General features: G+C 36.6%; 1 protein-coding gene across 5 annotated transcripts in view; it reads right to left on the reverse strand.

Annotated features, from left to right (window-relative positions):
* Window positions 1-17,354, reverse strand: part of astn1 (astrotactin 1) — a 249,095-nt gene that overhangs the window by 116,089 nt on the left and 115,652 nt on the right. For all 5 annotated transcript variants that reach the window (XM_022677737.2, XM_022677738.2, XM_022677736.2 and 2 more), the window contains 2 exons: window positions 14,526-14,663; window positions 5,250-5,400 (listed from right to left, as the gene is read on the reverse strand). In XM_022677737.2, the coding sequence (XP_022533458.2) occupies window positions 5,250-5,400; window positions 14,526-14,663 (289 nt within the window). The remainder of the gene's footprint in view (window positions 1-5,249; window positions 5,401-14,525; window positions 14,664-17,354) is intronic.

Genomic DNA, 17,354 nt, shown 5'->3' on the forward strand with positions numbered 1-17,354 from the left:
TCTGAACGACGCGCCGCCGCCGCGCTCCCCGGGAGTGCCGTACATCAGCGCGGCGGGTCAGCCCGAGCCTCATCACGCAGACCAGCGTATTAAAGGGCCGCCGCAGACCGACACCGCCGTCCTCAGACAAGGTGTTAATTGATTAGCGAGGAACGGGAGTCTCTGGGAGAGAGCCAGCTCTTCTGATCAGACAGCCTGAGGCATCATTTACACACCTCACCCTCCGTCATCAGGTAATTACCAAACATCACGCCGCACACGCAACAGATGGAGTTCTCCATAGCTAACAGCAGAGAGGAAGTGTGTGTAATTACCCGTTAATAAAAGCGCCACTGAAATGTTATAAATACATTACATACACTACAGGCCAAAAGTTTAGACACAGCTTCTCTTTTTCAGTGCGTTTCTTTATTATCATGATTATTTACATTGTAGATTCTCACTGAAGCATCAAAACTATGAATGAACACATGTGGAGTTTTATGTACTTAATAAAAAATGAGCTGTCGGTCCTGAACCCAATCCAGATGGTTTGGGGTGAGCTGGAGCACAGAGTGAAGAAGACAAAGGAGCAACAAGTGCTAATAAACACCTCTGGGAACTCCTTCCTTCCTTCAAGACTGTTGAAAACTTTTTATTTCAGGTGGCCACCTCTTAAATGAAGCTCATTGAGAGAATGATGCCAAGAGTGTGCAAAGCAGTGAGAATCTACAATGTAAATAATCATGAAAATAAACAAAACACACTGAAAAAAGAGAAGCTGTGTCCAAACTTTTGGCCTGTGCTGTACATTAAACATGTCTGCACAGAGTACTGCGTGATCTACTGTTACTGTTACTGTTACGATACGTTCAGACACAAGCAGCGCTCTGTAAACTCAACAACAAGTAAACTAAAGATTAGTTTCACTTCTACTCACTGATTAAACTCCTGGATCAGTGAGTTTTTTGGGCTTTTTTCTCGGTCACATGATATTGCGGGCGTCCAGTAGCTCCCAGTGCTAACAGCGGCTAATGCTAATGCTGCTGCACCCAGCCTTAATGGAAATCTGGGAATCTAAGCTTACTGTAAAGAAACGAAGGCACTTTACTCACCCAAAATAAACAGTTTTTCACCACATCCACACTGGCGAGACCCCTGTTCACTTCTAGTGTCACGAAATATGACTTATAATCCAGTGCACCTTTTATGCAGCAAAGAAATTGCGATTAACTCCCAGAACAAACCGGTTCTGCTGCTGTTAAAATATGTAGATAGAACATGTTAAAACATGTTTTTTAAGACAAACTAAGGTTTCGTCCACATTTTCAAACTGACGAACCCCAAAAAGGTTTATAATTGTACTCAAAAGTGCAATTTGTATGAGATTAGTCTTACCTGTGGAGGTGCGCTAATGTATTATTGCAGGAGAAATCAGTGCAATTTAAGAGCGTTTTACATGAAATAAGAATATTAGTATAAATGTTTTGGATGGGATTGGATATTTGATTTACACACATTTTTTTTACATATAATGTGATATATTATATGATATATATTAACCCTTTTAGTATTAAAGTTAAAGATTGAGAGTGGCTACTCAAATTTGACACCTTAAATCTGATTTATAGTAACAGAAAAATTTTAATACACAAATCTGAACAACCCGAGGTATCGGTAACATTCAAAACCACACTAAGCCCGTCCTCGAGCTCCTCGTACTTCAGAAAACTAGGCTACGAGACTCAGGACATTCAGGAAGGAATTCTACTTGTGAAAATATATATGCAAATATAATTGGTTCTGTTGGAGTGGTATTATCTAGGGAGCATAAATATCTCATTCAATTTGTGCACATTAGTCAACGCCTCACAGGGACCCTGTGAAGAACAGGGTGCTTATTAAATTACATATATTTGATATCTTACACAATTTCAGGAGGAATTTAATTTTTCCATCAGCAGAACGAACTGGCTGAGTGATTTCCAGGGAGCAATCAGGTCTAATAAAAATAAATAAACTGCAGGAAGAAACTTTATATCAGGGCACTTTCTGGACAGTCTGCTTCTCCCTGCAGTGATATGAAGTTCTGGACCTGAAGCCTCTTTAATATATCAGTACAGGCAGCCTCATCTGGGGCTCATCACTCAGCCCATTACAGGACGCTAACCGCAGACACACTCCTGTCTAATAGCTGCTACAGAAAGCGCAATGTTTTCCAAGCTGCAGATTAGCGTGCTGGCAGTGATGCCCTCCATAAAATATAAAATAAGGTCGTTTATACTGTAAGAAGAGCTGCTCCTGAGCTGCGTTTCAGGAAAAATCCAGTTTAAAACTGAATTTAAAACTTCAAAATCTACAGTCAGGGTTCAAACACTTTTTAAACAATACATTTTCATGACCATACGATTTTTAAAACAGTGCAAACATGGACAATAAAAGCAAAAATCATAATCTAAAAGCAAAAAGTATAATCTAAATGTATTATAGTAGGCCTAAACTGAATCTGACACAATTTTTTATAATAAAATGTGAGTCAGATCCTGAGAGCTCCATTGTGTAAACTGGCTAAATAACTGAATTAAATCTGAGCTGATGTATTTGATGTATTTGTAGCTCAAAATAGATTTTCTACCTCGATAAACGGAAACACAAAGATTTGTAGAGCTTCCAAAACTTTCTGGGTATTTATATTTTCCAAATTTTATCTGGTGCACATCAGTTAACTTGCAGTGTTTCCCCTCGGCTTAGTTTGATTTGGTTTCAAAGTAAATACAGGAAGAAGGTTCTGTGTTCTGGACTATAGCACACATTTCAGTGTATTTAGCATAGAACAGCAGCAGAAAGTAGCATCAGTTTATAGCCTATAGCTGTAGCAATTATTATTTGGGTAATAAATCAGATTAAACTGCACCTGAACAGCAATTTAGCTGAAACACAAGGAGCCTATTTAATAGTCATGTCAGATCAAGAGTAATCTGTACAGATTTCTCTTCTGAAAACTGTTTATTTGGGTGAGTAAAGTGCTTCCATTTGTTTACAGCAAGCTTAGATTTCCATTATTTTCAACAGTGCAGTTAGCAGTTAGCGCTTAGCACTAATAAACGCTGCCTGATAGCGCTAGACTGAGGAATCCTCAGTGTTTTGGTAACCCAAGGCAATATACTCACCTCTGACAGAGGTGAAAGACCTAGCGCTGCAGTTCGTAGCTAATGCTAATACTGTTCCAGCATTAGTGCTGGAGAAACTTCACTGAAACTCCTTTATAATGCTGTACTTTAATTAGAGTTAAAACAGTTAAAACTGCAAAATCTCCTCCTCCACTCTCCACACTTCTAATAAATCAAAAGTAAAAGTACTTTGGGAAGGCTTCATCCAGGTTTTAACTAAAAACATAAAGACAAAGCTGCTCTAAAACAATTGGGTTATAGATTGGACATTAATTAATGCTGACTTCTGCTTATATATTTAGATCATTACCACTGGAGCTGAAAATGTTTATGCTGAGTAAGCGCCCTCTCCTGTACCCAGCATGAATCAACTCCCTGTGAGGTCGAACGGGTGCAAAATATAAAATATATAAAATAAAGATGAGGGATTACATGCTGAACTTTTTTCTCAGCGTAATTCAGATACTGGTTATATTGGTGTTAAATATGATATTCTATTGAAGAATATTGATTGTGGTAAATTGTGTGAAACTGATCCAATAAATCCATAATTCCTGATATTTGATTATTTAGGAGTATCTACAGTAACACAGATGCTGAGAAACATTGTATTGAGAATTGTATTTTACAGTGTTGTAATAATATTATATATATATATATATATATATATATATATATATATATATACGCATGTTTCTACTGTGTACTCAGTATGTTACCCTGTTTTCTTGCTCATGATTTATTGGATATTTTTGCTGGATGTTTTAATAAAGCAACTATTTAAAGCTTAAAAGTTGAAATATTTCTTGTTTAAATATTAATAGCTAAATATTAATGTATAAAGTTAGCCTTCAGGGCTTTTCTCTACAGATTCTGCAGCTTATCATCATAACTAGACTATTAATAACATAACCGTGCTTTCATGTTTTATTAATATTGATATAACAACAAGGTCAAAAAGATTTTATGTTTAATTGTGTTGGAGAGGAAAGACTTTCTGCAGCACTGCGTGAACTATCAGTACAAGAACAACCACAGTTCAAAAATCTCCATAGCTTTCTTTAAAAAGCTTTTAAACCTAAATAATGAAATTTTATAATAATATTATCTATTAGACATGATTTAATAAACACTCTACATCATATTCTTCCTAAGTATAGAAAAAACCTTCTGTGTTAATAAACCCTTAAATAATTTTAATAAACAATAAAATGTTGAATAATTAACAATTGATTTATTTCCTTAAGATATATTAATATAAAAAAACTTCACACTTAAAAGATGGAGAAAATTGATGAGGTTTTAGAGATTTTAAAATGGATGGTTTTTCAAAAACGTCTTCTAGATGATCTGAGTGATAAACACGGATGTGTTTTTACTTAGTTAAGTAAAATTTCTCATTAATTCTATGCACACAAAACACACTTAAGCAAACACAAACAAACTCAATCACTGTTCAATTCAACTTCACGTGTCTTCACACATGTGCATTATGAGTCTGCACCTTCAAATCCGCCTAAAATAAAATGTTACGTAATAAAAATAAAATGAACTCTGGTGTAAAATTGACTTTTAGTGTAGTAAAACATGATAAAAAGTGCTTACCTTTGTTGAATAGCTCACCTCCGCTCTCCTACAGCTTTCTGAGATTCAGTAATTTTGTGTTTTTTTCCTAGAACTGTGGGCATTTTTGCTCCAATAAATCGCTATGTATATACAGTGATGTATTGGCTTTAATAAGCTTCTTTTAAAGCAATTTTTAAGTTATTAATGCCTCGTTTTAAATGTCAGTTCTAGTAAGGAGGTGTGGAGCTACTTTAAGCTGGATAGCGGTGTAAAAAGTGATTTATTGGGGCAAAAAAGTCCATCCAAAGTCCATTTCACACCAGAGTTCTCCTTATAAATATAACTGATTTTAAAGCTAAGCTTTTTAAGGTTGTATTGGTATTATCTGATTTTTAAGATGATATAAAGAGCAGTACTGAATAAGTGAGGGAGGTTCTGGGCTTTTTTCAGTATGTTTCCAGTGTTTTACTGAGATAATAAAGGAATTAAATGAACACAGTTGGATCATCAGTTAAAAGGTTAAAGGTCACGCACCACGCAGCCGGAGGAGTCCAGCTTTCGGTCAGAGATGCAGCGGAAGTTGCGACTGCAGCCGCCGTTGTCTTTGGTGCAGTCGCGCACCGGCCCGAACGAGTCCAGCAGAACCTCCAGACTATCAAACGACGAGGAGATCATCAGCTCCTCCCTGAGAAACATCACAAACATCACAAACATCACACACAGCTTCAATTATCTCATCACAAAATATACTTTTTATTCATTAATTATTTATATACAGCTCTGGAAAAAATAAAATTAGATTTTACCAAAATAAAATCCTCTGGAATATAATCAAGAGGAAGATGGATGATCACAAACCATCAAACCACCAAACTGAACTGCTTGAATTTTTGCACCAGGAGTAAAGCAGCATAAAGTTATCCAAAAGCAGTGTGTAAGACTGGTGGAGGAGAACATGATGCCAAGATGCATGGAAAAAAAAACTGTGATTAAAAACCAACCAGGGTTATTCCACCAAATATTGATTATTTCTGAACTCTTAAAACTTTATGAATATAAACTTGTTTTCTTTGCATTATTTCAGGTCTGAAAGCTCTGCATCTTTTTTGTTATTTCAGTCATTTCTCATTTTCTGTAAATAAATGCTCTAAATGAGAATATTTTTATTTGGAATTTGGGAGAAATGTTGTCTGTAGTTTATAGAATAAAACAACAATGTTCATTTTACTCAAACATAAACCTATAAATATGTATAATCTTTATTATCCCATTCTGAAAATCACAATAAAACAGTATTAAATCCAATAATAAATCCAATAAAGATTATTTGTTTAATTAAACTCAAATTATCAAGCCAAGACAGTGTTCACTATGTTCACATATTAATTCCTCTCTTAAGAAATACTATTGTTATATAGTATTCCAGTTCTAAAGTCTAATTGTTTGTATTAATGAACAGTTTATTGAACTTATTAAAGTAAAGTAAATGGGTGAAATTACATTATAATGTTATCTTATAATTAAACAGTGGTACAACATTTATCAGTTATTTATTGGATAATATATTTTACTGTATTTTTTCTTTTTACTCTTATTGTCCTGTTTTGTTTTTGGTTTGATGCTGAGCTGAATTATTATAAATTATATGTCAGGTTTTTATTAGCTCTGCCGCTGCGGCTTCAGATCCAACACATTTATATAAGGTATAAAGAATGTGGTAATAATATAGAATATCAGTTTACACAGTGTGAGGAAATGTTCAATTATCCTCATCCGCCTGAATAAAAATGTCACGCTGCAAAATGCATTAAATAAATCAGTAAGTGAATTACAGCTTTATCTGAATATCTGTCAGACTGAAATATTCTACAGTCTTATAGAACTCCGGCACGAGAAAAACATAAAACATAAAACATATATTTAATGATAATTCCATTTACTAAAATAACAGCATTTCTAAATAAAATTAGAATGACAATGCGTATTATTATTATTTCAATATACTGAAAACATCTGGGTTCAAAATATAAATATTGGACACTAAATCTCTCAGATATAATGTTATGTTTCAAACTAGGGTCAAACTCACTACCTCACCCTACCTCACCCTACCTTAAACTACCAAACCCCATCTTAAACTACCTCACACTACTATGGTTTACCAAATTTTACCACACCCTACCTCAAACTACATCAACCTACTACATTCTACCTCACCATACCACACTCTACCACACCCTACCTAAACTACCTCACTCTACTATGCTTTACCTCATTCTACCAGTCCCTACCTTACTTTACCTCAGACTACCTCACCCCACTTCACTCTACCTCACCCTACCTTAAACTACCAAACCCCATCTTAAACTACCTCACACTACTATAGTTTACCTAATTTTACCACACCCTACCTCAAACTACATCAACCTACTACAGTCTACCTCACTTTACCACACTCTACCACACCCCACCTCACTCTACTATGCTTTACCTTATTCTACCAGTCCCTACCACACTTTACCTCATTCTACCACACTCTACCTTAAGCTACCTCACCCTACCACACTCTACCTCATTTTACCACACCCTATCTCCACCTACCTCACATTACTATGCTTTACCTCATCCTGCCACACCCTACCTCAAACTACATAAACCTACCCCAAACTACCTCACCACACTCTACCTCATGTTATCACATCCTACCTCAAATTACATCACCCTACTATATTCTATCTCACCTTACCACACCCTACCTAAACTACCTCACCCTACTATGCTTTACCTCATTCTACCACACCCTACCTCGCTCTACCACACTCTACTATGCTTTACCTCATTCTACCAGTCCCTACCACACTTCACCTCATTCTACCACACCCTACCTCACTCTACCACACCCTACTATGCTTTACCTCATTCTACCACACTTTTCCTCATTTACCTCAAACTACCTCGACCTACCACACTCTACGTCAACATACCACACTTTATCACCTTTTACCTCACTCTACCACACCCTAGCGCACCCTACCTCAACCTGTCACAGTGCACTTTATTACAAGACCCCCACTCCAGTCCCATCATAGTGCCATAAGTGAAAGCATCATGCTACAAGCTATGCAAGCTATTTTCCCTCTTCAGAGCTTTCAAATCATCCACATATTTATGTCATTACTCTGAGATATGAATAGGCAATAGACTATAGAAATCAGAAGGCATGCCCTTTTTATTGCCTGATATGTTTGGTGATTGCTAAATCACAGGGGGGCTGAGTAAGTGGGATGTGTGTGATAATGGAGAGGATTTATGAGGCCGCTGCCTCCGGTCGAAGCCCGCGGAGAGGAAAAATGGCCTGTATTGTTTTGTAAATATAATGTCCACGCTCCTCACATGCTGAGAGACGGCTCTAAACAAACGCTTCTGACATCAGGCTTTTTTTTTTTTTATTCTGGAAACCTACTTGGCTCAGACACGATTTGACACAACTGATCCTGCTTTTGTTTACAAACATTTCTGTAAATCAGACCAGCGGATAAAATCGGACGAATAACTAGGCATAAATCAAACATTAGTCATATAAAATGATAAGGAAAAGGCAAAATACAGATTTAAATTTATACCAAGTGTATAAATTAGTGTCTGTAATCTATTTTGAGTCATATTGCAATGTTTCCTCTAAAGATATATTTTAAGTATTGTGTAGAAACTGCTGATGTAGACAATGAGAGGGAGCTGGCAGCCAACAAACGGCAGGTTTAAGTTCATTTTTGTTTTCTACTCTAAACATGTTAAACAAATAACCAAAAAGTGTTCAGCATCACTTTCATCATGTCTTTCACTCCGCAAACTGCCGGCTTTTCAGCTAAAACATACAAGCTGTAGCATAGTAGCGTCATCTAAGCTAACTTAGCTTAGCCTTAGCATTTGTCTGTTTGTTTGTTGACTAAGTAGCACTGCTGACTAAATGCATGACTAAACTAGTACAGTTAAGCTAAATGTATCGTGCTTTGTGAAGCTGTTTGTTAATGTTAAGTATATTGTATGTTTAAAACATCTGTTTTATCTTTAAGTTTAAATAAACATGTTTAGCGTTCAATCTTTTTTTAAAATGTTTTATATTTTTGTTGAGATTTGGTTTAGATGCATCCCATAAAATACCCATTATCTCGTTTTTGTCTTGTTTCTGAAGCCAGAGGAGCTTCATTTTCCTGCGATCAGGATCAGATTAACAGAAGGATTACAGTTCAGGAAATGTAGGGATGATTTCGCTGCTTGGATTTGGGATTTTGCTTCACGTTCTGCAGAACAGTTCCAGAATAATTAACGGAGTCTATAGTATCGACCTCATTTAATGAAGGACATTATAGTTCGGGCACCTCTGGCTCCTCCGGTCCCGGCTACACTCTGCAGCCGGAGCGCCACAGAGCACCGAGACCTTTAAGAGCCGAGAGCGCGGCGGCCGTTAGGAGGGAAGATGTTATCTTAATAGGGCAGAATATATAATGATCCTCGCTCCTCCGTAATGAGGGCACTTTCAACAAATTGAGACAAATCTGTTTCTGTGAACAAAACATCTCTTTTGGGCAGAACCTCCAACAGCAGAGCCGCCGGAACCTTTAATTAGCAGTTTAATGCTCAATACAAAAGCCCAGCTTTCTGAGCAGACTCCCGCCATTTACAGCTCCTACCTGTCTACAGGTGTGAGCAGTAATGAAGCCTAACCTTCAGAATCGGCCTTTAGAATGAAGAAAATGAGAGAAACAGAAGCTGAGAACTGAAACCCAGAGTAACACCTATTCATTCACATCATTAGTGATGAACAGTGCGCTAATCACTCTTATCTCACCTCACTGTACCATTACTGTATCCTCTCCAGAGGTTTAGAGGTGTCTAAAAATCTCTGTATCTGATTACTAGTTTTAGTTTGAACAGTATTATAGCCACTGATACAAGGAAAATCTATCAAGAAGAGCCTAATGCATAATGCATTCACAGCATTTTAAAGAGCAATGCACTTTTATTTATCTATTTATTTTATTTAATTTGGGGTAAAACTTTAGTACTTATGACTATCTAGTGTCAATTAACAATTAGTTGGGACCTTACTTTTTTTTACTATTTAATAATGTATCCTGAATAAATAAAACACAACTGAAATAAAACCTACATTAGCATACCAGCTAAGGTTAATGGCTCTCGTTACTGCAAAAAAACATATATATATATTTTTTTTTCTGCAATAGGCCTAAGAATAACTGTTGCAAATAAATATTATTTCAGACACTGATATAAATCTGCTGCTTTCACAACATTTAAAGATCACAGAGATTGGGTTTTAGTGGAACTGAAGACAGAATTTTAACTAAAATAACCGGTTCAAAATCGGCAGTGTGAGTACTAGAGCTGCAACGGTTAGTCAATAAAATCGACAAAGCTGGTTATTTAAACTTTAAAGTCAAATACAAATTTCATTGTCGACTAATCGTTAATTTGTAACAGTGCTGGGGACAGAAGTGCAATGGGGGATAAAAGGGTAAACGTCTCACTTTAACAGTTTATACTTTATAGTTTGTGTCTCCAAAAGTGCCCAAACTCAACAGATTACATATTTACTCACTAAATATCAGAACTTTCTACTTTTAAACAACATCCAGACATTTCTCTTAAATCACATGTTCAGCTGTTCACAGCTCACAGTTTTTAGAGATGGAGAACATGTTCAAAACTAAAACTGTTTATCAGGACAGGCCGACTTCCTGTGTTACTTCCTGTGCGCTGTCTCTTTAAGATCTGGAGTCACTTTAGAGTCTGAGATCGGGCGGGGCTGGGAGGAGCGTGTGAATTACTGCGAGACATTCCAGCGCACTCGGCCCACCAGGCAGCGAGGCAATTCACACTCAGCTCCCCGCCCGCGGCCCCGGCACGTCACCCGGCATCGGGGGAGCGCCGGCCTGCCACACTCCAGCCGGCTGCCGGCGGGAGGTCCGGTGCTCGGCGGGGGGGCGGTAGGAGCCACTCACGGAGCGTCCCGGCATCCAGCCGAACCTGATTTACAGCTCTAATCCCCCGAATCCCCAAACCCACCAATCACTGACCTCAGACCCCACAGCACCACACGCCTACAAACAACATACACACAAATATAAACAACCGAGAATACACCAAAAACAGAACTACTGCGTATGTGTGTGTGTGTGTGTGTGCGCACAATATACTCGAGACAAATTATATTATACTACATTACGATTAGTGCTGCCAATTAAGGGTTTACAACAAGTACTTAGCTCATCATATACAGAATATTATCGCCAATATTTTTGAATATCTTTATATCTTTATATTACACCCTAAAATATGGTGCCATATCACCTACCCCTAGTTATCAGGGTTCTACATTTTTACTGTTTTTAGCAAAAGCAAATGAAAAAGCTTTGGGGAAAAGTTTAGAGATCACTTCAGTTTCTGAATCAGTTTATCTGATTTTGCTATTTATAGGTTTATGTTTGAGTAAAATGAACATTGTTGTTTTATTCTATAAACTACAGACAACATTTCTCCCAAATTACAAATAAAAATATTAATTCAGTCATTAATAGCATTCATTTTTAGCGGAAAAGGAGAAATGGCTGAAATAACGAAAACAAAAAGACGCAGAGCTTCATTCATAAAGTTTTAAGAGTTCAGAAATCAATATTTGGTGGAATAACCCTGGTTTTTAATCACAGTTTTTTTTTCATGCATCTTGGCCTCATGTTCTCCTCCACCAGTCTTACACACTGCTTTTGGATAACTTTATGCTGCTTTACTCCTGGTGTAAAAATTCAAGCAGTTCAGTTTGGTGGTTTGATGGCTTGTGATCCCTTTTGAGGGCTGGCACGGTTTCAGGGGTGATGAAGCGGGCACGTGTATCTGCAGTACCCGGATACTAATCATTCTGTTTAATAAGAGTTTCAGTTCAGTTCGGTTTCTATTGTTCATTAGGGCTGTACTAATCAGCTTTGATTTGGGTGATTAGTCACTAATCAATACTCATTTTCAGAGGAGGAACTCTCTACTATCTACTAACATCCTAAACACGGCCGGGGGGTGGGGAGGGGGGGTTTAGGGGAAAGTTAACACTGGTGATAAACACCAACATATATATATATATATATATATACTATTGTACTTAAGTATTAAAATACTGTATCTGTATCTACTGGAGTAATATTTTTTATCTCACTACATAAATTAAATATTAAAGTAATGCTGTATCTGTACTCTATTGGAGTATTATTTCCTCCTTCCTACCTGCACTCGCTCCTGAAGGCTTACGCTACCTCCCGGCCGCTGCGCTCCTCCAGTGAACGTCGCCTCGCTTTACCAAACAAACATTCACACAAAGCAATCCAGACTGTTCTCATACAGAGTTCCCCAATGGTGGAACAAACTACCTTCTACTACCAGATCAGGAGAATCTCTCACTATCTTTAATAAACTCCTGAAGACAGAGCTCTTCAAAGAGCACTTACTCTCCTAACACCTCTAACTAACTACCTTCTACTACCAGATCAGGAGAATCTCTCACTATCTTTAATAAACTCCTGAAGACAGAGCTCTTCAAAGAGCTCTTACTCTCCTAACACCTCTAACTAACTACCTTCCACTACCAGATCAGGAGAATCTCTCACTATCTTTAATAAACTCCTGAAGACTGAGCTCTTCAAAGAGCACTTACTCTCTTAACACCTCTAACTAACTACCTTCTACTACCAGATCAGGAGAATCTCTCACTATCTTTAATAAACTCCTGAAGACAGAGCTCTTCAAAGAGCTCTTACTCTCCTAACACCTCTAACTAACTACCTTCTACTACCAGATCAGGAGAATCTCTCACTATCTTTAATAAACTCCTGAAGACAGAGCTCTTCAAAGAGCACTTACTCTCCTAACACCTCTAACTAACTACCTTCTACTACCAGATCAGGAGAATCTCTCACTATCTTTAATAAACTCCTGAAGACTGAGCTCTTCAAAGAGCTCTTACTCTCCTAACACCTCTAACTAACTACCTTCTACTACCAGATCAGGAGAATCTCTCACTATCTTTAATTAACTCCTGAAGACAGAGCTCTTCAAAGAGCACTTACTCTCCTAACACCTCTAACTAACTACCTTCTACTACCAGATCAGGAGAATCTCTCACTATCTTTAAGAAACTCCTGAAGACTGAGCTCTTCAAAGAGCTCTTACTCTCCTAACACCTCTAACTAACTACCTTCTACTACCAGATCAGGAGAATCTCTCACTATCTTTAATAAACTCCTGAAGACTGAGCTCTTCAAAGAGCACTTACTCTCCTAACACCTCTAACACACTAACTACTTCTAACCTCATTTCCTTCTTCCCCTCCTTCACTCCTCTATCCTATTATTCCCCTTTGACCTCCTTTTATCCCTATCCAAAGATGTTTTTACCTTTAAACTTATTTCACATTGTACTTGACTATTGTAAGTCGCTTTGGACAAAAGCGTCTGCCAAATGTAATGTAATGTAATGTAATGTAATGTAATGTAATGTAATTATTTTGACTACTACTTCCACTTTTGCTTCACTACATATTTTGAATGAGTTTAATTGTTTTCTTCTTGAGAACTTTACTGTACTTGTACTTTTAGTACTTCAGCAATACATTTTACAATAATCTACTCAGAATACATAGGGACTAAAACGTTGAATACTTTTTACTTTTACATTTATTTAAGTGTAAAATGTAATGAACACTTCAACTTCTACTCAACTCACCTGTTTATAGATAGATCACTTTTATAGATTTTTTTTTTTTTTTTTAATAACAGAAAGATGTCCTGTTGGGGATGCATAGTGTCTGATATGATGTGTGGATTATATCTGTATTTTATTAGGGTCTTCATTCATGCAGAGCACAGAATTTAGCGCAGACTTTTAATGTACAAAAAGTAAGTGGAGGAGGCAGAGGTTGTTGGAGAGGTGATCAGGTAAATATAACTTATAACAAATCAATGAAATTACATTAATGTGCCTTATTAACAGAACGACAGCGCTGTGGAGCACTGATTATTAATAATACTGTATAATCTGTGTGTGTGTGTGGTTAGTTTACTATAACGGAGACAAATTCTAGACTTATACAGGATTTCTATAATCAGTAAACACAGCGCTGTGGCGTTTATAAATAAATATGAACTTACTGTATTGTCATTAAGCTAAGATGCACAACATAAAGCCAGTGTTTATGCCTGTATTATTGATTAATGCCCTATATTTAATACTTACAAGAAATCCTACGTTGAAATAATTTATACATATAATATATTAAATGATAAATTATTAAATTATTACTTGTGGTATTTATCTTGTGTTTTATTTATTTCTATTTGTGTTTGCAATGTGGAAATGTACGTTGTGAATTTAAAAATTAAACCAATTGGTCATTCATTATTAACTGAAATTTTATGAAATCTCTTATTTTATGTTTTATCTGATTACTCGATTACTCGAATCAATGTTTCAGTAGAGTACTCGATTACTAAAAGAGTCGATAGCTGCAGCTCTATCACAGTTATTTAAATATGTCCATTGCTCCAGAAACTGAGTTATCGTCCTAGCTATTGTCCCATCCATCTGGAACCCATCATCAGGCTGTCCCATTACTTCTGGCACGGTGTGAAAGATATCTCGTGCTATTTTTCTATTAATAACTCAGGAGAATCTGAGCTGAAACTGAAATAGAGTCTGGCTGTCACTCGGCCGGCGCGGCGGGAAGCGCAGGAAAGGGTTGTCTCCCACCTGACGTCCACGGCGTCCTCCATGACAGTCATATCCGTCTTACACTTGGCAGAAGGGTTGATGGCGAGCTCGGCCGGGGGAATGACGAAGCTCTTGCTGAGTGGCAGCCACATGCCTTCTCCCAGAGTGTACGTGAACCTGAAACACAGCGGCCAGACGTCACTTTACACCACATAAACCCATACACCATTCTCTACCGTCAGAACCGACCAATCAGCAGCAGGACCACAGAACGAGAACCAGATCTGCATAGGCTATTCCTCATCCCAGTGCACACACACACACACACAGTGATAATACACACACTTTGTAATTTTTATTAAACAGAGACACTTCAGTTTCTGAATCAGTTTCTCTGATTTTGCTATTTATAGGTTTATGTTTGAGTAAAATGAACATTGTTGTTTTATTCTATAAACTACAGACAACATTTCTCCCAAATTACAAATAAAATATTCTCATTTAGAGCATTTATTTACAGAAAATGAGAAATGACTGAAATAACAAAAAAAGATGCAGAACTTTCAGACCTCAAATAATGCAAAGAAAACAAGTTCATATTCATAAAGTTTTAAGAGTTCAGAAATAATCAATATTTGGTGGAATAATCCTGGTTGGTTTTTAATCACAGTTTTAATTTCATGCATCTTGGCATCATGTTCTCCTCCACCAGTCTTACACACTGCTTTTGGATAACTTTATGCTTTACACTTCTGATCAGATAAAAAAAGTAAAATTTTCTTTTACTTACGTTTTATAAATGAGTGTTTTTAATACTATAGTATTTTCCTAATTTTCACAATTTACTCTGATGCATTAATTCACAAGAAATGTCTAATTATAATAAATGTTAAAATCGTATGTAATTCCCTATAATTTGTAACTTTGCATTTATGTTTGTTTTTAATCCCTTTAGTTCTCTGTCTCTTTGTTTTAGTTTAACCTAAAAAAACAATTCATTTTAATGTATTTTTTATCCCTTTAATTTGTAAATGCTCTGCCGCCTCCCGAGTGAAAATAGAGGTTTGAGTAAATAATTGTTCCTTTAAATTGTATTTTCAATAAATCAGGGTGTTATCAACAGTTTAAGGCTCACATCCATCACAGAGTGATCTTAGAAAGAGTTTCTGAAGCTGAATCCTGCTGAATCACCAGACGAGTGCAGAGGCTGTGTGTGAGGCGACTGCTGAAACAGGGTCTGAACAGCAGTGTGTTGTTCTGAATGCATTGTGCATTGTTCCGGCGTGATTTAAACGATCTGTCTTTGTTCTCCTCCTGAATAAACTGGAGCCGCTCTGCCTCCGTCAGCATCGGTCAGTATCTTTAACGTCAGCCGTGATGAAGAGCTTTAAAGCGCTGGTCACCTTTATTTAATACTCTCTGTAGACGCTACTACAGTTTACCTACCTGTACAGACGATGACATCACTCACCAAACTTCACCAAACTCTAAATTAATCTATAACGTTTATTTATTACCATTGAATCAACAAATGAATTAATTACGTTTTAATTTTAAAAGCTAAATAAATGTTGACACTGTGACGACGTTCTTTCAGCATCTTATGTTTCAACATTTATTATAGTATAGTATAATACCACGACCCTGCAATGTGATTGGCCGAGAGGCGTTCTATGAGTGCCATTATTAGCATTATTAACTAACTGACATTAGTTAAGACATTATAAACCATTACAAAACTTAATTAACTAATCTCTAATTAACTCATTTATTATCATTTATAACATTAATAAGCTCTTAAATTCAGTAATGTTTAACAATGTCTTAACTAGTATGAATTTATAATCAATTCAGACATTATTTAACTATATAACTATTTAACTATTTAACGTTAATGTTATTTACCCTCACTGCACAATCATGCTTAATCAAATTCATTCAATTTACCTTTCAGCAAAAAGTTAAACCAATTAATAACCGTATTGACCAAGACTGCGGTACGAGAAGCACTCTGCAAACTAGTAAGAGAGCACTTAAAAATTATCATTTCTTTGATTTTTACCAAATTGAAAAACTCTGGAATATAATCTGAACTGAACTTCAAACTGAACTGCTTGAATTTTTACACCAGGAGTAAAGCAGCATAAAGTTATCCAAAAGCAGTGTGTAAGACTGGTGGAGGAGATCATGATGCCAAGATGCATCAAATGAAACTGTGATAAAATATTGATTTCTGAACTCTTAAAACAATTTCTTATTCATAAAAAAAGTTTTTTCATTTGTATTATTTGAGGTCTGAAAGCTCTGCTTTTTTGTTGTTTTGGTTATTAAAGCATTTCTCATTTTCTGCAAATAAAATAAATGCTCTAAATGGCAATATATATATATATATATTTATATTATTTGGAATTTGGGAGAAATGTTGTCTGTAAAAATGTTAATTTTACTCAAACATAAACCTATAATTCAGAATCTGAAGTGGTATATATATATATATATATTTGTAGGTACAGACATTTCTTTTTTTTCTCTCTCTTTTCTACAGATTTCTATCCAAGGCTGCTCCATCCTTTAGCTGTCAGCGCGGTATCTCTGGCATTTTGACGCCTTCCTGAACACGGCCTTGTAATCTGATTTACTTTCCAATTTCTGAGCCATTCAGACGCTGATATGAAATATCGGAAGAGTCAGAATGTGATTATGAACTCCGTGTCTGTAAATGACTGATTGTGCCAGCAGCACCTCGCTGCCAGACGGAAGGACAACAGCAGCGCCGGATTATTCCGGGATCCGCAGTGCGCAACAAAGCGTATTGGTACAGGGAGATTTTTCCCACGCTGTGTTCTGAAGCTGCTTTTGTTGCCAGAT

This window comes from Astyanax mexicanus, chromosome 8, assembly GCF_023375975.1.
Source record: "Astyanax mexicanus isolate ESR-SI-001 chromosome 8, AstMex3_surface, whole genome shotgun sequence".
NCBI lineage: Eukaryota > Metazoa > Chordata > Actinopteri > Characiformes > Acestrorhamphidae > Astyanax > Astyanax mexicanus.